This window comes from Polypterus senegalus, chromosome 18 (assembly GCF_016835505.1).
Source record: "Polypterus senegalus isolate Bchr_013 chromosome 18, ASM1683550v1, whole genome shotgun sequence".
Lineage (NCBI taxonomy): Eukaryota > Metazoa > Chordata > Cladistia > Polypteriformes > Polypteridae > Polypterus > Polypterus senegalus.
Genome location: NC_053171.1, coordinates 29,572,441 through 29,595,812, shown reverse-complemented (window position 1 = coordinate 29,595,812; position 23,372 = coordinate 29,572,441). Strand labels below are relative to the sequence as shown.

Here is a 23,372-nt window from a genome sequence, read left to right as displayed (position 1 = left end):
ATCTCACATGAAGAAAAGAAATGGAAATAAAATACTCTGGATTTGAAAGAAATTTCCTAAACGAATAGACGGCGAGTACAGTAGGATCAACATAAAGCAGTTTATGGATACCTGACATCTGGGTAATCATCATAGAGTTGCTTTATCTTCTTATTTATCTCTTCTCTGCCTTTAGCCTCAATAATTTCTCCAATATCTGTTACAGCTGAGTTAAGCCAAGTGGCAGTTGTGCCCTGTAAAAGAGAGTTTAATGAGTTGTTGGCAATCATTTTTCCCTTTCCTACTTTTTTGTCAGAGTTACCTTTTGACTTCTTGAAAATAATATAACTAGATTCCTCAGAAATGGAGTTTTTTTTTTTATCTTGCATGCAAATATAAATGAAAATATACTAGCAGCACCCATTTACTCATGTTCTATACTTGCTTTATCCAAAAGAGTCAAATGTAGCTGAAGCCTATCAAAATAAAAACAAACACTATTCAGGTAACAAACAGTTAAGATGTCAGGTGACTCCTGGGCACATTAATGCACACATCCATACTTGTTCATACTGGACCAGTTTAGCTTAACATCAGCCGAACAGCATGTTGTTTAATTATTGGAGTGGGGTGGAAAACCACACTATTAAGAGGAAAACACACAAACTCTCCAGAGGAAAATTATACCATATATTCATTTGTTCTAAAAACTGGTATCTACAGTATATATATAATTCACTAAGGCAAGACACCCATGGAAAACACGCCGGAAGGGGCGTGGATTCACTAAGCCCCCGACAAGTAAGACACCTATGGCGCACGCAGGAGGAACCACGCCCATCAACTCCAAGACCATTGGATACGACTACAACTCGCAGAGCCACGCCCCAACAACTTGGGCACGACAACACAAAAAGAACCGTGTCATTTATATTCGTCTGTCGTAGAGGCCTCATTTACCTCCGAGCCACCTTGACTGTTCATAGAGGCATGTTTCGCGCGGAGGTGAGTCGCCATATGCAGCGTGTAAAACAGTTTGCGAGGGGTATCCCATGGGATCCTTAAAACAATTAACTGAGGTTAAAACACAATGAAGTAAGCCGTCTTTAAAAACCGAGTTTTTGGTTACGACGCACGATCTCGTGCACCATAGCAAACTGTTTTACACGCTACATACAGCAATTCGCATCCGTGACAAACATGCGTCTTCTTCACTCATGGACAAATTATTGTGTCTTTCCAGAAGTGTTTAGCATTCAATAAATAATTATGCATGAGATTGAGCATGTGTCTACCCGGCGCAGAGAGGCCTGGGTAAACCGTTGAACCCCATTCGGGCTGCAAACCGTGGAATTCCCACTAAGTGCGACTCATACGCTCCCACTGGTTGAGTCCCTACCCTTTGTACACACCCCCCTCCCACCTTGCTACCACCGTGGTCGGGTGTCTTGGTGGATTATATATAGAAAAGCAGCCAAAACCACACAGAGCAATGAAAATTCTACGTGAGTCAGGTGCATCTGGACTGTGCAAAGACGACAACGACTCAAGTGACGAGTTGGAGGTGGGCACATGAGCGGGCAGTGCATACTGAACGAGATATCAGCAGACTAGCATGACGGAGGGAGCTGAATGGACATCCTTCTCCTCTCCTCCCGTTCCACACTCCTCGCCGTGCAGCCCCATCCCTCCATCTGGCAGGAGAAGGCGAGATTGCGGTCTGCCAGTTTTCAGTCACGGACGATTGTGTATTGGTTCGTTCCGTGCATTGTTACAATGTTGCTTTTCTTGCTGATTTATTACATTACCAATTTTTCAAATATTAATTTTCTCCCTGTGCTTAAAAATCATTACAAAGCCGCCCTGATTATGCGGTGTATGGTATGCCGCGGGTTGGCTAGTTGTTAAGAAAAGCTTTACTTATAAACTAAAATTAACAAATGCATCTAAGAGGAATCAAATGTAAAACTTTAACACATAATGAGTATGTCCACTTCAAGCCTAAGAATGTTTCCATTAATCTGATTTACATCCTGAAACTGCAAAAATACTGGAAAAGTGCATATATATATATATCATTTTTTCAATAAAATGATTACTTTTTGTGAGAGTCCGGCTGTTATCTTTAATTAATTCGCAGTCGCCCTACACTGAAATCTTTCAGCCCTAGGCAGGTGATTTCTTGTAGGTCATATTGTGAATGGTACAATTGCAACTGAACTTGGCACAAGCCCTCCTCTCGTCCTCCTGGGCGTCCCGGCCGGGCTCCAGCCCCAGCCGGGGACCACTATATATATCTATATGTGTATGTATCAGAAATGCAGAAAACTTTTCTGAAATTAGAACCTTTTCTATTTTGAATTGAATATCTTCTGTAAACTAAAAGCTTTTGTTGCATGTTTACGCTGGTGCCTCATAAACCACCATTACAAATTACTAAGAGAGATGCAATTTAAAAAAAAAAATGCTATATTAAAAAACGCAAGGGTTTTTGGGCTAATGGATGTATGATACAACTGTGAAGAAATAACTGACTTCTGAAACAACCTTTTAAAAACAGAACAATTATAAATATGACCATTTTATATAGAAAATCAAAAAAGACGAACAAAGTTATTTCCACTTTCATACAAAATCAACTGATTATGATGAGAAGCAGTTGACTACCATTTTACTTGTACATCTCACTTGTACAAAGTTGCAAACAATTTTAAATAACCCACTCAGGTGAATAAAGGTCTGAAGTGAAGTAATACCTGTGATTCTTCACTTGTGTTCCTTTGTGAAAATAAGTAAGAGAAATTACAAGTAAACCACTGCCAAGCAAAACAAAGCTTACATTTTACAAATCCATTTTTAAAGACCTAGGCATTCCAGCTTCCACAGTACACAGCATTATTAAAAACACTGGCGCTTCATCTGTCAAACTTCTTACATTTGCAGATGACATAACATTAATATGTAAAACAAGAAAATAAAAATTCAAGCCAATAAAAGCTAGAAATGGAAATAGAAGTACTGAAAGTGCACAAGGCTAGGGAAAAGGGGTCTTTCTATTGAAAGAAGGATACATACTGCTCCACTACATACCAGTGTGGATAGACTGGGTAGGTCAGGGACAATTAGCTCTGTTTCTCCAGAGAGTGCCTCAGAAGCAAATGCTCCAAGTGAACCACATTACAAGAGAGGTCATGATGTACTGGAATACTGGAATTATTCCAGGGTAGTAAACAGCATCCAGAAGGCCCCAAGTGGCATCTTTATCCCATTAAAAGATTAGGCCACTGACAAATTACAATGGACAATAGGTTTTGAAGGATATCAGTTTTCCTAACATTAAAATACACAATTCTATTGATATTGTCAAAAAAGGCAGCTCCTTACCCAAATTGACTGTCTAGGGCACATATTAATTTGGACATTCTATATTTTCCTGTTGATGATTCTATGTATCCATTGATCTTCAATTTAAACAAAACCAAATATTAGTACAGGAATATCAGGACTGGGACAACAATGGCACCTGGATGGAAATGGAAATGGGCAATATCGGTTATGGGCCAGTGAGTCAGACAGAGGCCCTGGACAACTGGAATGAGACCATTACAGCTCTTCTAGGCTAAATAAAAAGCGGGCAGCTGAGAAGCTGCCTTACAGGCATGTTCAATTAAATGCTGCTGAGAGAGAAATTATGCAAGATAAATAGGAGATAGTCTAGAATAATGTGTTGGTCTGGTGTCAGGAAATAGGACATTTAGGAAACAACACACTAGACAGAAAAGGCAGGTTCAAGTGGGTAGCAAGGCTTTTTGGTTACATTTCTCTTTATGTTAATATTACTGTGTCAACTGCCTTAATGACTTTACTTTTCTCTTGGCTACAGGGATTCTGTCATTCTTCTCAGTCTTGAATGTCGCATTCCTGCTCCTCTCTAGTGTGGTAGCTCTGGGGGAAATGCTTTCAATTTTACTATGTATAAGAAGACTATAAAGGAGTTGTGTTTTGATGAAAACAAGCTGTTTTCTTTTTTGTTTTATTTATTTACTGGCAGAACTTTTATTTAATTCATGCAACTCAAAAAAGGTTAAAGGTTTCCATTCTGAAAATAAGTTTAAAGACACAGTGTTTCAGCTGTATATTCTTCAATTACATGCTTGCCTGTGCCTCTGAGTGTACATATTGTATATGTATATTTTTAATAAATTATGTATCTCAAAAACTACTCCTGTAAAGATTTTGCTTATCAACATGCCTGGTTCCATGACTAAACACAGATTGCAAGAACCTCTGTTAAATTAAACAATTCGTTTGCGTTACCACTAGACATAAGTGAACCAAAAATGGTAGGCCTGGAGCCTATAAGAGGACGATATTCTAGAACTTGTTTGAAAAAAATTATTGTTGTACAAACAGTAGGTTTCCACAGACATACAAACTGACGATATGTTAAATCAACTTCTTTGTCATTTTGAACACCATAGAATCTTAATCTGAATTTAACTCGTTAGTGCATTTTTGACCCCATCACCAATGTTCAAGTTAAATGGAAGAGATAATACAGACCTTTCTACATGCCACAGAGTTAACTTTAATCCTAAAACTGCACAAGAAATGTGAGCTATCCAAATGAAATAGTTCATTTTTTATCTCATGATGAATTCTCAGAATATTACAGAGAAATAATAATGACTTTCAAAACAATTATAGCATATGCAACTCATATTATATAAGTGATATTTTAATATTTGTATGCAATTACCATTTCTTCAAACACTCTGTTGAGTTCTTTTGATTCCAAACGTATCTTTGTTGCAGCTTGTCGACGATTTGCACCTTTGTAACTTGTTCTTTGGATCATTATCTGTGCAACATATTGTTTCACTGCATAAAGGTGGATATCATTCACAATCACCTGTTCTCCAAAAACACAGAAACAGAAAAGGGATGTGAATATCAGGGTAGAATGTGGTGCTACTGCTAAATACAGATATGTAACACTAAAATAAAACAAATAATGCCTGAAACTGACATCAACATTTTTAAGAAATAAAAAAAATATGCCAATAAAAATAATCAGATTAAGGAAAACTACAGAATGGAAATTTACCACAATAAAAATCTCAATTTATCCAGAAGGTACTTTTCCAATTTGGGGGTCTCAAGGAGCTGTAGTAGAAACCAACCATGGACAGAACACTCAGCAGCACTGTCTAATACAGGGTTAATTTATAGTTGCCAGTCTAACTCAACAATTAACTGCAGCAATGCAGTTACAGGAACAATGTGAAAACTCTTCTGTGGTGGGTTGAGAGTCAAAGCCTAAATTTAATGCAGTAGTACTAGCATCTGCATCACTATTCTGATCATGTTAGGCATAACAATTAAACAATATGGCTAAAATGGTGGGCAACTCAGTGATTCTGACTCTACCAATGACATATTTTGTATATACAGAAAATCATAAGGTTTGTAAATGAAAACAATCATACTGTCAAGAAAAGTGTGTTGCAGAATGACTTACAAAAAAGTTCACCATGGTGCAAAATAAAGGATGAACTCCTCTATTGTACTGACTGTTATAAATCAGAAATCACTATCATAACCATCATTGACAAAATTATAAAAGAGTATAGGAGAAACAATATATCAATAAACAAAATTAAATATTAAATAAAAGTGCATAATTCAGAGGAAACATTATTCAAGTTCAATTTTATCATCATAGACAAAGTACACTGACATTCTTACTGTCTTATTAACATAGGTTAGTATAACACAATTTGTTGGTATATTTAGATATTAAAACAATAAAACATTAAAAAAAAATACAAATACTGTACATTGTGTATAATGCCATTAATCAGGAGGCAGAAACACTTATTATTTAAGCATATAAAAACTTTAGCTCTTGTATAAAATCTTCAGAATTGAGCAACCAGCTAAATGGTGTATATTATTTTTACATATTTAAAACTGAAACAGAAATAAAAATATAATGATCCTCATAAATGCCATTTCTAAAATTGTAAATGTGGGTATTTTGACCGGAACCCCAACCTCATGAATTGCAAGATATGGGAAAATAATTGTCAACTTTAGCAATAATTTTTCTCTTATGAAATGCCCACCTAACAATCTAGAAAAGTCCCTGCTTAGCTGGTTTGCAAACATTTGTCTTGCACAATTAATACATCAAAAATGTTACAAAATGTTTCCGTAAAACATTTAGTTTATTTGTAGTCCCAGATTTCTTCAGCTTTCCTTCAAATGTTTGGACCCTATTAGTAAATCAACCTTCTTAGATTGCTGTATTGGGCTTAGCCCACATCAGTGATAAAAGGGTGGGTTACTAAAGGTAAAAATACACCCACACATTCAAATGCCACACCAGATTGAATTAAACTGAAAATAACAATAATAATAAGTTATTTAATTACTAAAATATGTAACATAAAGTGTTGTGAGCATGTGTTAAGACAATATTGAATGAGCACTACAGACTTCTAATTTAAGGAACTATTTCTCAATGTAAAAAAATATAACCTTCTCTGAGGGTGAAAGACTGAAATAATGTGTGCTGTATATTACTAGGTGTAATTTTAAGTGTTATCATCAATCCATCCATTTTCAAACCTGCTAATGCCAGCAAGCACAAAGGAAACAAACTCACACAAAAACACAAACTATGGCCAATTTAACAATGCCAATGTACTTAACCTGTGTGAACTTCGTGACCAGACACATCCACACAACTGCTTTTGATAAACAACCTCCCTCTCATAGATTATATACAGTGGTGCTTGAAAGTTTGTGAATCCTTTAGAATTTTCTATATTTCTGCATAAATATGACCTAAAACATCATCAGATTTTCACTCAAGTCCTAAAAGTAGATAAAGAGAAACCAGTTAAACAAATAAGACAAAAATATTATACTTGGTCATTTATTTATTGAGGAAAATGATCAAATATTACATATTTGTGAGTGGCAAAAGTATGTGAACCTCTAGGATTAGCAGTTAGTTTGAAGGTGAAATTCGAGTCAGGTGTTTTCATTCAATGGGATGCCAATCAGGTGTGAGTGGGCACCCTGTGTTATTTGAAGAACAGGGATCTATCAAAGTCTGCTCTTCACAACACATGTTTGTGGAAGTGTATCATGGCACAAACAAAGACAGAGATTTATGAGGTCCTCAGAAAAAGAGTTGTTGATGCTTATCAGGCTGGAAAAGGTTACAAAACCATCTCTAAAGAGTTTTGACTCCACCAATTCACAGTCAGACAGATTGTGTACAAATGAAGGAAATTCAGGACCATTGTTACCCTCCCCAGGAGTGGTCGACCAACAAAGATCACTCCAAGAGCAAGGCATGTAATAGTCGGCGAGGTCACAAAGGACCCCAGGGTAACTTCTAAGCAACTGAAGGCCTCTCTCACATTGGCTAATGTTCATGTTCATGAGTCCACCATCAGGAGAACACTGAATAACAATGGTGTGCATGGCAGGGTTGCAAGGAGAAAGCCACTGCTCTCCAAAAAAAATTGCTGCTCATCTGCAGTTTGCTAAAGATCACGTGGACAAACCAGAAGGCTATTGGAAGAATGTTTTGTGGACGGATGAGACCAAAATAGAACTTTCTGGTTTAAATGAAAAGCGTTATGTTTGAAGAAAGGAAAACACTGCATTCCAGAATAAGAACCTTATCCCATCTGTGAAACATGGTGGTGGTAGTATCATGGTTTAGGCCTGTTTTGCTGCATCTGGGCCAGGACGACTTGCCTTCATTGATGGAACAATGAATTCTGAATTATATCAGAGAACTCTAATGGAAAATGTCAGGACATTTGTCCATGAACTGAATCTTAAGAGAAGGTGGGTCATGCAGCAAGACAACGACCCTAAGCACACAAGTCGTTCTACCAAAGAATGGTTAAATAAGAATAAAGTTAATGTTTTGGAAAGTCCAAGTAAAAGTCCTGACCTTAATCCAATCGAAATGTTGTGGAAGGACCTGAAGCGAGCAGTTAATGTGAGGAAACCCAACAACATCCCACAGTTGAAGCTGTTCTGTACGGAGGAATGGGCTAAAATTCCTCCAAGCCAGTGTGCAGGAATGATCAAAAGTTACTGGAAACGTTTAGTTGTAGTTATTGATGCAAAAGGGAAGGGCGGGGTGTTATGGAGCACACCAGATACTGAAAGCAAAGGTTCACATACTTTTGCCACTCACAAATATGTAAAATTTGATCATTTTCCTTAATAAATAAATGACCAAGTATAATATTTTTGTCTCATTTCTTTAACTGGTTTCTCTTTATCTACTTTTAGGACTTGAGTGAATATCTGATGATGTTTTAGGTCATATTTATGTAGAAATACAGAAAATTCTAAAGGGTTCACAAACTTTCAAGCACCACTGTATTTTTTGACTATTTATGGAAGAACCGGCACTGTAATTTTGAACACTTTTGATTGGTTTTAATAATAGCACTGAACACTTTGCGCCAAACCCTTGCTGACTGTGTGTGTCATCTTTTAGCTGGCTCATCTCGGATTACGACTATTAATGATTCCCAGTTCAAGTGGATCCCGGAAGTAATTAGGGAGCATAGAGCTGAACCTGATTGTCACAGAACAGAATTATGCCTCCTCTAATGTCATCCTGACATCATTATGGCTTCCTGACTGAGCAAGGATCTACCTTCCATCCCAGTCAGGATGCCAGTCCATCCACCATGGCACTTACACCTGCCATTTGGGACTGATCCAGGTAGGAAAAATTGATCTTAGTCCGAGAATGTAGGTGACTGGGAGCTTATATAAAATCTTAACTTGAGGATAGAGAAAAAGTGAGTAACAAAATATTTTAAGATAAATATAAAGTACATATATATACACAATACAATACAATAAAATGTATTTTTGCATAGCCCAAAATCACACAAGGAGTGACACAATGGACTTTAAAGGGCCCTGCCTTTTGACAGCCCCCCTGCATCTCTTAAATAATCTTAAATTTTAAAAGTTGCCTAATTTTAATTTTGTATGTCCTCTTGTTGTTTTAGACTGGCCTGACCCTACCACAAATCCCAAACTATATATATATATATATATATATATATATATATATATATATATATATATATATATATATATATATATATATATATATATATATATATATATATATATATACATATACACACTAGGGGGCTCTGCCCCCTGCTCACTTTACTCGCCCACCCCCGTGTTTAGTTTACCGGATATGCAATTTAAAGAGATTGCTATTTTCATGGGAATTGTCACATATGCATTATTTTTACTTTACTTTAAAACTTTTGTAAAAACAATACTTGTCCTTTATTTCCATCCCTGGACGTCTTTAAATCTCTTTCTTGCAGGATATATAACGCTGCTCACATCGTGAAGCGGGGGCAGCTGAACGCACGCTAAGGAGAAGTGGTTGGATCATCTGCTGGCTTGTTGCTGCTGCTTCTGGCAAGCTTTGTGTTCAGCTTGTTGCGCTGCATGTCGATCATTTAAAAGCCTGTACAGCAACTGTCCTTTTGCCACTTTGCGTCTCTGCCGCTCGCGTTGTGAAGGAAGGGGGGCGCTGAACACACACCAAGGATAAGCGGTTGGATCATTGGCTGGCTTGGTGCTGCTGGCGAGCTGCGTGTTCTGCTGATCACTTGTTGTTTTAAGAGCTGGAAGCACATGAAGTGCATCTGCCAAAAGCATTCCAACAACTGCTAGGTTAGATGTACAGTAATCCCTCGCTATATCGCGCTTCGACTTTCGCGGCTTCACTCTATCGCGGATTTTATATGAAAGAATAACTAAATATATAACGCGGATTTTTCACTGCTTCGCGGTTCTGCGGACAATGTGTCTTTTTACTTCCTGTACATGCTTCCTCAGTTGGTTTGCCCAGCTGATTTCATACAAGGGACGCTATTGGCGGATGACTGAGAAGCTAACCAATCAGAACACGCAGTTAAGTTCTCCTGACTGAGAAACTAACCAATTAGAGCACGCAGTTAAGTTCCTGCGTGCTGAATGCAGTGTTAACCAGGAAGTCTCGTCTCGCTCATTCAGCATCAACGTGTTTCGCTGTGTAAAGAGTTGTGCTCTTTTGTGTTTATCTTTGTGCATAGTCAAGCCCTTCATTATGGCTCCAAAACGATCTGCTACTGCTTCAGGCCCAAGCGCAAACGGAAGATGTTAACGATTGCCGAAAAGGTAAACGTTTTGGATTTGTTGAAGGCTACGATTCTTTTTATTTAAAAAGTAGGAAAGGAATATAAGATCTACGGCTGCAGTGTCATTTTAACCAGGGTGTCAAAACGAGTTGTAAGTGGATGTAATAAGGCAGTAGTCTGGATGGAATCTGCTTTAGGGATTTGGATTGAAGACTGCAAGAAGAAGAACAACGGCAGTGCTACACAATTGGCTGAAGTGGCTCCTTTAGAAGGGCTGTAACGCTGTCCTTTGTTGTTTAGTAAAATTAAACTCATTGTTATCGGACAAGTCATCGTGTCAGTGTTGGTGAGTAACCATAATTAATTTTCTACTTACAGTACCTAGTACATGTACATACGTTTACTGTCACTGTACACACATTTACTGTATACTATTTTTCTTCCATTGTACGTATTTATTTCTGGTGGCCTGTCTATCGTAATGGCTGTAACATATGTGATATCGGAGACACTCTATATCTTTAAAATAATATTTAGGTTTTACTGTATATAAACAGTGTGTTTATATACATAATTTCAATGAATCTTACCTAATATCTAAGAGAATACAAAGGGATTATGCTGTATAACTGTGCAGGGAATATTTATAAACAGTGTGGGAGAGTTTATAGGGGCTTAAAATATATAAAAATAACCATACAAACATATGGTTTCTACTTCGCGGATTTTCACCTATCGCGGGGGGGTCTGGAATGCAACCCCCGCGATTGAGGAGGGATTACTGTACTGTGAACTTGTTTTAAATGTTGTCTCGTGTGACGTTAAAGTGTCTCTCACGGGATGTCAAATTGTCTTCTGAGAAGATCACGTTTCATCTTCTTAGTTTTCCTCCCAAAACACAGGCACAAGGCAGGAACAAACCCCAGGCAGGGCGACAGCCCACCACAGACTTAAATGGTCCAGGAATTATATTTTAAATTTTTTTGTAAGCCACCATGTTTACTATGCATGTTTGCCATGTTTTTATGCCCCTGACCACACATATCTTGAATGTCTAGTCACTACTTTTTTAAAAGTAACTTTCCCCTGTGGTATCTAAAACTGGTAAATACTCCAGAAATAATTTTTGAACTGCAATTTTACAAGTGTCAGCTTTGATATAATCACACTACAAATGTCTTCTGTTCAGCGTGATTGCTATATATACTCAGCAAAAAAAGAAACGTCCCTTTTTCAGGACTGTGTATTTCAACAATAATGTTTTAAAAATCCAAATAACTTTCCAGATCGTCATTGTAAAGGGTTTAAACAATGTTTTCCATGCATGTTCAATTAACCATAATCAATTAATTAACATGCACTTGTGGAATGGTCGTTAAGACCTTAACAGCTTACAGAAAATAGGCATTTAAGGTCACAGCTCTAAAAACGCAGGACACTAAAGAGACTTGTCTACCGACTGTGAAAAACACCCAAAGAAAGATGCCCAGGGTCCCTGCTCATCTGCGTGAACGTGCATTAGGCATGCTGCAGGGAGGCATGAGGACTGCTGATGTGGCTAGGGCAATAAATTGCCATGTCCGCACTGTGAGACGCCTAAGACAGCGCTACAGGGAGACAGGAAGGACAGCTGATCATCCTCGCTGTGGAAGACCACGTGTAACAACACCTGCACAGGATCGGTACATCCGAATATCACACCTGCGTGACAGGTACAGGATGGCCACAACAACTGCCCGAGTCACACCAGGAACACACAATCCCTCCATCAGTGCTCAGACTGTCCGCAATAGGCTGAGAGAGGCTGGACTGAGGGCTTGTAGGCCTGTTTTAAGGCAGGTCCTTACCAGACATCACCAGCAACAACGCCGCCTATGGGCACAAACCCACCTTCGCTGGACCAGACAGGAGTGGCAAAAAGTGCTCTTCACTGATGAGTCACGGTTTTGTCTCACCAGGGGTGATGGGCGGATTCGTGTTTATCGTCGAAGGAATGAGCGTTACACGAGGCCTGTACCCTGGAGCGGGATCGATTTGGATCGATGGCTAGGGCCATTCCCCAGAAATGTCCAGAAACTTGCAGGTGCCTTGGTGGAAGAGTGGGGTAACATCTCACAGCAAGAACTGACAAATCTGGTCCAGTCCATGAGGAGGAGATGCACTGCAGTACTTCAAGCAGCTGGTGGCCACACCAGATACTGACTGGTACTTTTGATTTTGAGCCTCCCTTCATTCAGGGACACATTGTGAAACATTTTTAGTTTATGTCTTATGGTGTTGACTCTTTTAGTGTTCATACAAATATTTACACATTAAGTTTACTGAAAGTAAAAACAGTTCAAAGTCAGAGGACGTTTCTTTTTTTGAGGTCAATTTCTGCTCATCTTCATCCAAACTGACAAATGTTAACATTGACCTTCACAATTATTAATATAATTATGATATCATAAATTTCCTTGTCTTTTGCAATAAAGAGCACTAGACTTATATTTTATTTTCCTATCTGACACTTTTCTAAACATGAAACAATAGTTTGGAATGAGTATCAGTTTACTTATGCGTACACTAAACTTTAAGTGAGCACAAAATTAAAACATATAACTTTTGCCATCAGTAGGAAAGCTCCTCCATTTCCAAACAACTGAAAATGCAAATATATAAAACCTCTTACATGTATGCACTTAAACAAATGTTTTTATTCCTGGATGCATTTAATTCTAGGATAGCTGTAGCTTATAGCTTTAAGGAAGAATTTAAAACTTTAATAAAATTCTTGGTCTTGAAAATACAACCTTCTGGTTACTTGTAATCATCTTGACTGTAATGTGGTGATTCTGATAGCTAAAATAGAACTACTGCAGTAACTTTTTTCCAGTCTCCTGGAGATGTAAGGCTAAGCATAAAATTATATAAACCATACTAAAATCAGCATATATCTTAAAATGGGAAAAAAATTTTTTAAAAAGACTTCAACTTTATGATTTTTAAATGCAACACATCAAAACGTAAACCTCACATCAGCAGTAAAAATAGACAAAATTAGAACTTTCTAAAAAGTACAGAGATTTATCAGTACAGTTTTAGAAAATAATTTTGGAACGATAAGATTTAGACAAAGCTCTGACAAAATAATGTCAAGATGAACATCTGGGCAAAGTAATGAAGTGCAGGCAATTATAAGCATACAACAGTTACAATATTCTCATGACATAGGTGCCCATTAGTTAACTCTGAAAATGGCTCACTCTTTTGTATTAATGATTGTATCAATCACTGCAAAAATAAACCAAACTGCTTTAACAGAGTATGTTCAATACTGTGTTCAGAAACTAAATGGATATTTAATTTTTCATGAGTTTTGCAAAGAATGTTTCATACTTACTGTTAGGACTTTTTTTAATAAAACTCAGCTTTAAGCTTTTCTAATTTCTGTTTATACAAACTCACTAAATCGAGCTGTCCACACATTTTTTTGAAAATTTCCAATGTGCACCCCACACAGCTAATGTACACATGGCAAGCATCTAGAAATCTAGATTTGAAAACTAGAAAATGCTGAGTGAAAACATAATGATACTTGCATTACCAAATGTGTGTCAATACAGGATTTGCTTTTATTAACCAAACCAGGGGGATGAACAGATATGTGAAAGATACTAGATTACAGTATGTGCATCTCCTGAATGCTGATAGCTTCTCACAGCTGTACATTAGACTGGTAAGATAATGGAAAAATATTCACAAGCAAGTACTAATTTTATTACACGTCAGATTACTTAGTTAAAATCTAGCATCTGCTGCACACATTTCCTTCAAACTTGAAAATTCCTTCTCGAACCTGAAAATGTCTTTTAATTTCCTTTTCATTCATTACAGTGAAAGAAAATCTTAACATTTCATGAAGGGAACTTAGAAAAGGTATTTCTTGCTGAAAATGCATTATTTCTCACTAGTCAAGCTCCTAGCATGCATATAGTGTGCTGCGTCTAGAGTCACATATTGCAGAGGCATCAGCTAATTCCAAAGGGATGTGGACCTAAAATAGTGGAGGTGTTACTTTGAAAAAATAATAGGTTTTTCATGAAATTATTGTTGCAATGTAATTACTACTCACTACAGACTAAGTGTTATGAGTTGTGCTCATTGCCAGCAGCAGCCAAGTTGACTTAATGCAAATGAATTTTCTGTGTTGACTTACACTTCAGTGCACACACATGCATAATGCATTCACTGCTATGAGCTCACTTTACATGAATATGTACACTGAAGCATGATGCAAGATTCAACAGGAAAAAACAAAGTAGTAGTATGCTAACATGTAGAATGTATGCAGGGTCTGACTGATATATACTGTACATACTTTCTTACTCAATAAAACTCTCATGTAAAAGAATAGATTTTTCTTTTTACTTATTTTTTTCTCAAGGGCAACAATTGAGTTTGGCTCAATGGCACTCTCTAGAGACCACAACTGACATATGAAATATCTGATTGATACAAAGGGTCTGGTGATATTTACTTACTAACTTTGCTACCCAGAAAAATTGTTGTGTAAAGGAATAGAGTCCTTGCTAGGATAAAATTGATGCTGCATACTATAAGCCAGGAAATACTCACCTCTGTATAAGAAGGCATAACATTCCTGAAATGATCTGAGTAATTCTTGGAAATGGTAGTTATCATCTCAAAATCATTATTTGTTAGCCAACTTTCTGTCATGAGTCTATCAAAGTATGGCTACAAAAAGCAAAAACAAAAAAAAATGAATGTCTGTTTTATCTTTAAATTTTAATTTCAGTTTGTTTTAGATAATTAATCAACCTTGGTTTCTGTTTTAAAGCAATCCAGAAGTATATTTTTTAAGTTTGTGATCATGTCCTCCAGCTCATTATTGAGTTGTTCAATTGTTTCTAGGGATTGTTCCTTGTAGTGTTCAGTGGTTTGCCTTTAAGTGCAGAAAAAAAGGAAGACACAATAGAATTATTTTTCATAGCAGAGAGGTAGAGCAGCAGAACAGATGCAGGTACAATAATCCATTATTTTATAGAGACTAATGGTTAAACTATTTTTTTACAGTTTAAAAAGTATAGAATAATCACTGAAGCAAACTTTTTAAATAAACAGAAATAGCTGTATTATGTAAATATTGTCTGATTTTCACTATATGACACTGAGGTATGAAACAAATGGTTGCACATCCAACAGCATGAAACAGGTTTTCAAAATTTTATTGCATAAATTCAGTAGGTAATACAGTATCCAAATGTCACATCTGAATACTATTTAGGGGCGATCAATGAGAATCTGGGTATTTTCCAGGTAAAGCACAATTGTGTTTGGATATGGGATAGAATTCAGGTGTCCTCTTTTGTAATCAAATTGTTATTTGAAGATAAAATAAAACAATGTGATATAAACAGACATAATTAGCTTTACACAGTCCAGAAAAAAGAGAGAGAACCCCACCAAGTGGCCCATCTGTCCCTTACCCTCAACCCTGTAAGTAAGGATTTGAGAAAGAGTTGCATAGGAGACAGAGCTTATGCCATTAATTAAGAGGAAGATCAGAATAAAGCCAAGCTAAACTCAGGGATTTATTTAAGAAGAACAGGGGGTTAAACAAATTATGTTCTCTCTGTCACTTGTTTGTGAATAGCCAGCTGTGTACCAAATCGACCACAGGTTACCATTTCTTAACATTCCAACACCAGAAAGCTCTAAAGCTCTTTGATTTTCATTGTTTGAGAGTTTGTGGAAAGTTAAATTATAAAGAAATATATTTTCAATGCTCTTGGTCAAAAAAGGTATCTTTTCAAAATACAACATACATGTTTTACTGGATTCAGAAAACTAGTAGTTTGAAGAGTTTCCTAATTGACTTTAGCAGTGTACATGTATGACTACTCGTTTTATGGTGAAAGACTACGTTTTTGAAGGTGGGCATAAAATGAAGGTAAAGTGCTGTTCACTGGTTATGGTGCCTTCCATGATAATAAGCTCGCCATACTATAACATTTGTGATCTATAACTCTTCAAATGGTCTCTAGAACAACACCTTCTCCTAGTCTTTTATGTGCCCATAAGAGATCTATTGCTTTGCCCCAAACAGTAACAAAATCCATCACTGAAGAAGAATCGATGCTACTGTTCTACCAAGTACAGTTGTTTTCAACACCATGTTAAGTCATTGCTGAAGTGCCAGAAAGAGAGATATTGGAGTACAAAGTGAAAGGGCAGATTAAAAGATTCACAGACAGCATCTAAAAGTCTGTTTTACAAGCACAATATATTAGCACAGAACAATTTGTAATTATTGGTCAGTAATCAATCATTTGGCATATATGCCAAATTCTGTCTCATTCTCTTTGTCGCTTTTCTAGATGGTCCTACCCCAGGTTACCCTAGGTCTGTGAATGTGCACTGATTCTGCTATATACTAGTGCTACAATAAGCTATTACAGGTAGGTTTGTGTTATTTAACATATGTCATATTAGCAAATAATAAGGCTGCTTTTATGTTTATCAACATTTCTCTTTATTAATCTCTTCAAAATCTGGTTATTATTTTTCTGGAGTTTCCATGTTCCCCTTTGTCTACATCTGCTTTCCTCCTGATCTTCTGGTTTCCCTTCCATATCTCAAAGGATGTACAGGTTAGGTTAATTTATTCTGTATAATTTTGAGTGTGGGTGTGTGTATTAATGGGCCCTGTGACGTACTAGCGCCCCCCACAACCCTGAATTAAATTATCTGGGTTTGAAAGTAGGCAATTTTATTACCTAACATATGACTAATGTGCCTTAAAGAAAAAAAGCAAAGAGCTTTCTTGGAAACCACGTGACTTCTACAGTCCCATTTCTCTGTCCCTACATGTCTATTCTTAGCTGCCATTAAAAAGCAAAAGGCTGGCACACAGCCCTTGGGAATTCTGCCTCTCCTGATTTTGCAGTGGAAAATTTCCATGCCAAACTGAGCAGAGTCTTTGTATATTGCAGATCTCAGAAACAGAAAGAAAAAATACACCAATACAAATCGGTCTATGGCTTTATTTCCCTAAAAGAAGAAGAAGTGGGGATCATATCCACATCTCCTTTTAAGATTTTGCAATCTTTAATCAATTACTTCTTGTGAATCCAACTTTTCAAGGTTAATAATTTATTCTAGATCTACCCTTTTTTATGAACATTTACAGTTCCATAGGTTATGCCTCATATTTGTATTACGAGTGAACCATGGAAAAGACAAAAAATGTTGGAAAGAAAATAAGCATAGAAAATGAACTGTTTCACACAGCATGGTTCTCTCAGCCACTAGATGGCACAGTAACTCTACAGTCCCTGTAAGGCAAGGGAAGTTGTAAGGTTTATAAACTGATTTGAGATCATGGCTTTACAACTGCTACCACTGGTACTGTGCTAATCTATCCTTTGTGTTATTATGTTTAGTCCTGAAATGTCTGTATAGTTTCTTAGACTCTTAATAGTGAATATGGTATTTGACACAAAAGCAAAGTAGATGTGAGTGGTATTTATAGGGGATGATTGAAAATCTTATACATACAACCAATTAAACTTAAACATAGGATAAATTTGATAATGATAAACTGGCAGGATTTGATACAACATGTGAAGCAAACCGAATAAACAAAACATTATTGGAAAAGGCAAGGAGGCATAATACTGAATTATTTTGAGGGCAAGATAAACAAGACAGTTGTCACCAGAGGTATAGTAAGAACCTAGAACTGGTTATTTAAGCCTATAGGCATACAGATGCTCCTTTACTTACTGTTAGACTCTGCTTATTTCTTTTAAGCCTCCAGTATGTTTGACAAGATATCAGGATGCTGAATCATTCCTGGGTCCCATTTTCTGCATTTTTGTTTGCCAATTAGCCTTGATTATACCAAGGTGTGCCTTTCAAACACTTAAGATATACCAGGAATTTAAAAGGTATTTGCAGATAAGGGCATGTATAAATAAAAGTCAGGAGTCAATATCCAGAAAACATCTACCTGGAAAATTCATAGTTGAAGACTTTGTTTAATTCTCAGTAACCTAGAGTATTTGCTCATGTGTAAAAAAGCTGTACATTTGCTAATTTCAGAACATGGTGCAAAGACAACTGTTATAAATAGTTGTAACCCAAATTATATCAAGTTTGATCAAAACTGTTCAAAAGCCAAATTTCCTTTATGGAAAAACAAAACAACTGTGTGGATGGTAGTTGTGGAGCTTTTACTCAACTTCTGTGACCCCTCCTCCTAATCCCAAACCTTGTAAATAAATGGCTCATCCCTGAAAATTGTAAATAATAATAACTCTTTATATTTATATAGCGCTCTTTTCACTACTCAAAGCATTCTCCATGCTGGGAGGACCTGGATTAAACTCTTTGAAGTTCAAGTGTTAGTTAATCAGGTAATGCTTTGAGTTATGTTCACAAAACAATTTAGTGATGTCTCAGATCAACAGGTAGCTTTATAGAACTTGGACAAATTTCACAAGATAATAAAGATTTTCCTGTCTCTCTGCCATAAATAGTAAAGCATACAACACAAATGTTTAATTGATACATTCTTTTCAAAACTTTGTGCATGTTTAAATATCATCATAATCTGTTTCTATTTCACTGCTTGGACCCAAGGACATCATTGCTGAAAGTAAAAAGGGAATATGTTGAAAAACCTTAGACACCTCAGATCCTGTTCTGTTATCTTCTGTTCTGTGATCACACAAAGGAAACCCAGCATGGAAAGGGCAGGAAAACTCAAAGCAAAGTACTGCTTCCAGTTACACAACCTGAAGGAGTGTGATATGTGTGCCTCATGGTAGCCAAGGTATCACAGCTGAATCTGTTTATCTGAGGCAAATTTGTGCACAATCTTATGCATCTGAGTAATGGACGTAGTTTTCTGGAAGGGGATGACCTTTGGATGCAATGCAGCGATAGGTGCAGAGTGTGAAAGTTGCTGCGGTATGTGCCTGATATCCATGACATACTAGTAACAGTGCTGTATTCGAGTTGGTTATAGGTGCCGCTTGTCTAAGAAGAGAAACACTCTTTCAGATGAACTGACTTTTACATGAAAAACCCTCCTGCTAATGACCAGGAGGAGAATTTATTTATGATTTAAAAAATGAGTTATTTATTCACACTGCGCTTAAGCCCTGTAATAAAGTTTATGGTTTAGACACTGACTTACTGTCTCTTCACTTGCCACTGGTTTATCTCGGTCATGATTATTCGATGCTCCTAAAGCGGAGGTTGTCATGAGATGCTAGAACAACGCATTACAAGAAGTTACAGTTCTCCATAATAGAAGAGGTGATCACTGGAGACTGGGACGTACTGACGCCATCCTTGCAAACGAGAAGCAGCTCAGAGTTTTTGTGTTCAGTGGTGTGAGAGTTAATTAAAGAAATACATGTTGCTGCTAAAAACTTTGTGATTTGGTTGCTGCTAAGCAGTCGTGCAGTCATTTTTAAAGCATTTTTTCAATTTTGAAGGGATTTTTGCTTTATCTTTGCTTGCACAGCAACAAAAGCAGCTGAGTGTTTGGGGCAGCATTTTGAAAAGTTACTTGTACTTGTTCTTGTTATTTGTATTTAAACTAGCATCGGTGAGGCAGGGCAGTAAGAAGCAGTAGCTGATACCTGCATATCTGTAAGTAAATAATCAACTTTGCAGCGACAAATAGTTATAAGTAACTGAAACAATGTTTCTGAAGGCAGTGGTAAACTTCAAAGCATTAAAAAAGGCTTCACGGCACCTAGGCAGGCAGATGCCACTTAGGCACAAGCAAGACAAGACAGTAAGAAATTAAATAGCAGTGGATATTCAGTAAATAAGTTTTTTCTAGATTGAACAGTTCATAGCAGTCAAGAAAGCAGAGCATTTATGAGGGCAAAAGCATAAGGGTTCATTAATACAAAGGAGTACAGATAGTGTGAGTGGACATCTTAAATTAGGATTAAGAGGATCACAAAGTTAGAAGGGCAGACAAAAAACAGTTAACTTAATAGAAGAATAAACAGCAGACAGTCGAGGGGGAGAACATTACTGGAGCTTACGGGGTCAGAAGGTAAAAAATAACTTTAGCAGTTCTTTAATCTATTTTTTTTGCTTAGATATTTTTAGTTTTACCATTTAATTTAAATCATTTCATTTTAGCAATAAAAAACTTTAAAAACAAGTAGCTTTATTACTACAAAGTCAAATTTTAATAATGAGGCCAGTGCAAACCAAGTCCTGTTGGATGATGGAATAGCAAGTCTACTTTAAGGGTTTCAACTGCAGGAGATCCAGCATCTCAAGCTCAGGGTCACTTAACTGGAGGAGGAGTTAGCTGGCCTGTGCTGTACTAGAGAATTGGCACACATGACTCAGGTGTCCTTTAGAGAGATGGTGTGCACCCCTAAGATGGAGCAGGAGTAGATTCCAGACCAGACAGGTAGATGTAGGTGGGTCAAAGTAACAAGGCGCAAGATAAAGGGTGCACACTGTGTGGGGGCATCAACCCCATAAGCTGTTTTCAGGTCCTTGCAGAGCTGGACGGTATCTCTGAAGAATCTGAGGTTGTAGGCAGGTTGAGCCCAAATGGGCTACCTCAAAATGAGTTCCCACAAATACAGAAGTAGTGATAATTGTGGACTCAATCATTAGGGGGATTGCAGTGAAGGTTTGCTCCAGAGACAGAGAGTCTCGCATGGTGTGTTGCCTTCCAAGTGCCCAGGTGGGAGACCACCCTGAAAGGGTTGATAGGCTCTTGGCCAGAGTAGGGGTGGTCATTGATCATGTTGGAACAAATAACATACATAAAGGTAGTTTGTCAGTCCTACAATCTAAATATAAAGAATTAAATGCCAGGCTGTGGAGAATAACTGACAAGGTAGTGTTCTATGAAGTTCTGCCTGTATCACGCACCAATCCTGGTAAGAATGAGGAGATTAGAAAGCTTAACACATGGCTCAAATCTTGGTGAAGGGTAGAATGGTAAAGGCTTATGGAACGTTGGGACTCCTTTCGGAACAAATAGAATGTGTTCTGCTGCGATGTGTGACATCTAAACTGGAAGGGCCCCAAGGAGTTGAACAGGTATATGAGCAGGTTAGACAAGGATTGTTTAAACTAGGGTATGAAAGGTTCAGGAAGTTTAGGCAAAGGCAGGTTTAGAACTGTACATGAAGGAACAAACAATAGTGTAAAAACAAAAATGCACAGTAATGAAAATACTAAACCAGTGTTTAAATGCAAAAGTAAAATGAGTAACATATTTAAAAACAGCATGCCTTAATGCTAGAAGTATCTAAAATCAAACAATTGTGTTGTAGATGTAGGTATAGGAACATACTGTAATTATATTATACCAATAACAGAAACCTGGCCGAATAACAAAGATGGGGATGAGTATAACATAGAGGGATATACATTTTTAGGAAGGATAACCAGAATAGAATAGGAGGTGGGGTTGCTGTTTATGTCAAACAGAATTTAAATGAAAGACCTGTTCCGTTGGACGATAAGCCCCATCTTAGTGTGGACATGTGGCTTTGTTTGGGAATGTGGAACTGCACATTAGGGAAGGTCTTATTTTAGGAGTGTGTTACAGACAGCTCAACGCAGACAATAATTTCAAAGCACATCTTTTTAGTAATGTTAAAAAGATTAACTATCAAATAATTTAAAATATTAGAGCGCAAGATCAAGAGTTTTTCGAAGTAATCAGTGACTGTTTTTTAACACAGTATGTTAAAGCACCAATGCGGGGTGAAGCCTGTCTAGATTTTGTATTTTGTAATAATCAGAATAGAATTGAGGGTGTAGAGGTAATTGAACCACAATATAATGCAGTTCTCATTGTTTTGGAAGCGTAACTATTAAGTCTAAGGAGGACAGACTGAGTTTTAAAATGTTTTAAATATAATTCTGTAGTAATTCATTAGTTGAAAAAGAAGCTGCAAAGGAAAAAACAGCAGTATAAGAAGTATAAGACTATCCATCCATCCATTTTCTAACCCGCTGAATCCGAATACAGGGTCACGGGGGTCTGCTGGAGCCAATCCCAGCCAACACAGGGCACAAGGCAGGAACCAATCCTGGGCAGGGTGCCAACCCACCGCAGAAGTATAAGACTAATAACTCTAATGTGAAAAGTAGGGCATATAAGAACATGAGGGCAATCATTAAGAACGATATCAGGGAGGCTAATAGGCAGTTACAGAAAAATATAGCAGATAAGGAGAAAGATGACCCAAGCAGATTCTTTCAGTATGTTAGTAAAAGAACAATCAAGGAGGAAGTGAAGTGCATATAAAATAGTAAAGGGAAATTAAAAAATACAGACGGTGAAATAGCAGATGCTCTAAACTTGCATTTTTCTGAGGTCTTCACAAGTAAGGAAATAGAGGGAGAAGTACTGCTTAGATTAAATAGGCTGAAATCACCAAGACCAGATAATATTTACCCTTGAATTCTTAAGGAGGTTAGCAAGTACATATATAAACCCTTGATGCATATTTTTAGGAAGTCACTGCAGAATAGGGAAGTTCCAAAGCGCTGAAAAATGCAAAACATCCTGTTATATAAAAATGGTTATATAAAAAAGGCAGATCTAAGCAACTATAGGCCAGCAAGCATAATGTGCATCAAAGGTAAACTGATGGAAGGGATTATTAAGGAAAAGAAGGAGCAACACATGGCAAGAACAGGACTTTTACTGAACAGTCAGCATGGGCTCAGAAGATGGAGGTTATGTTTTATAGTCTATGGTGAAGCAACAAAAGGATCTAATCAAAGTGGAGCATATGATATTATTTATCTTGACTTGCCAAAAGCATTTGTTAAGGTGCCACATGAGAAGCTGGGCATCAAACTAAAAGAAAAGGGAGATTAGGGTGTTGTTTGCAGATGGATACAAAATTGGCTCAGATACAGGAAGCACAGAGTTATGGTTCAAGGAACACTGCTATTTTTAATACATATACAGTGGGTACGGAAAGCATTCAGACCCCCTTCAATTTTTCACTCTTTGTTATATTGCAGCAATTTGCTAAAATCATTTAAATTAATTTTTTTCCTCATTAATGTACACACAGCACCCCATATTGACAGACAAAAAAATAATTTTTGAAATTGTTGCAGATTTATTAAAAAAGAAAAACTGAAATATCACATGGTCCTAAGTATTCA

At 37.1% G+C, this 23,372-nt stretch overlaps 1 protein-coding gene across 3 annotated transcripts in view; it reads right to left on the bottom strand.

Annotated features, from left to right (window-relative positions):
- LOC120518331 (exocyst complex component 3-like protein 4) overlaps positions 1-23,372 on the bottom strand; it is a 107,152-nt gene that overhangs the window by 21,289 nt on the left and 62,491 nt on the right. For all 3 annotated transcript variants that reach the window (XM_039741072.1, XM_039741071.1, XM_039741073.1), the window contains 4 exons: positions 15,003-15,126; positions 14,799-14,918; positions 4,739-4,891; positions 112-233 (listed from right to left, as the gene is read on the bottom strand). In XM_039741072.1, coding sequence (XP_039597006.1) covers positions 112-233; positions 4,739-4,891; positions 14,799-14,918; positions 15,003-15,126 — 519 coding nt within the window. The remainder of the gene's footprint in view (positions 1-111; positions 234-4,738; positions 4,892-14,798; positions 14,919-15,002; positions 15,127-23,372) is intronic.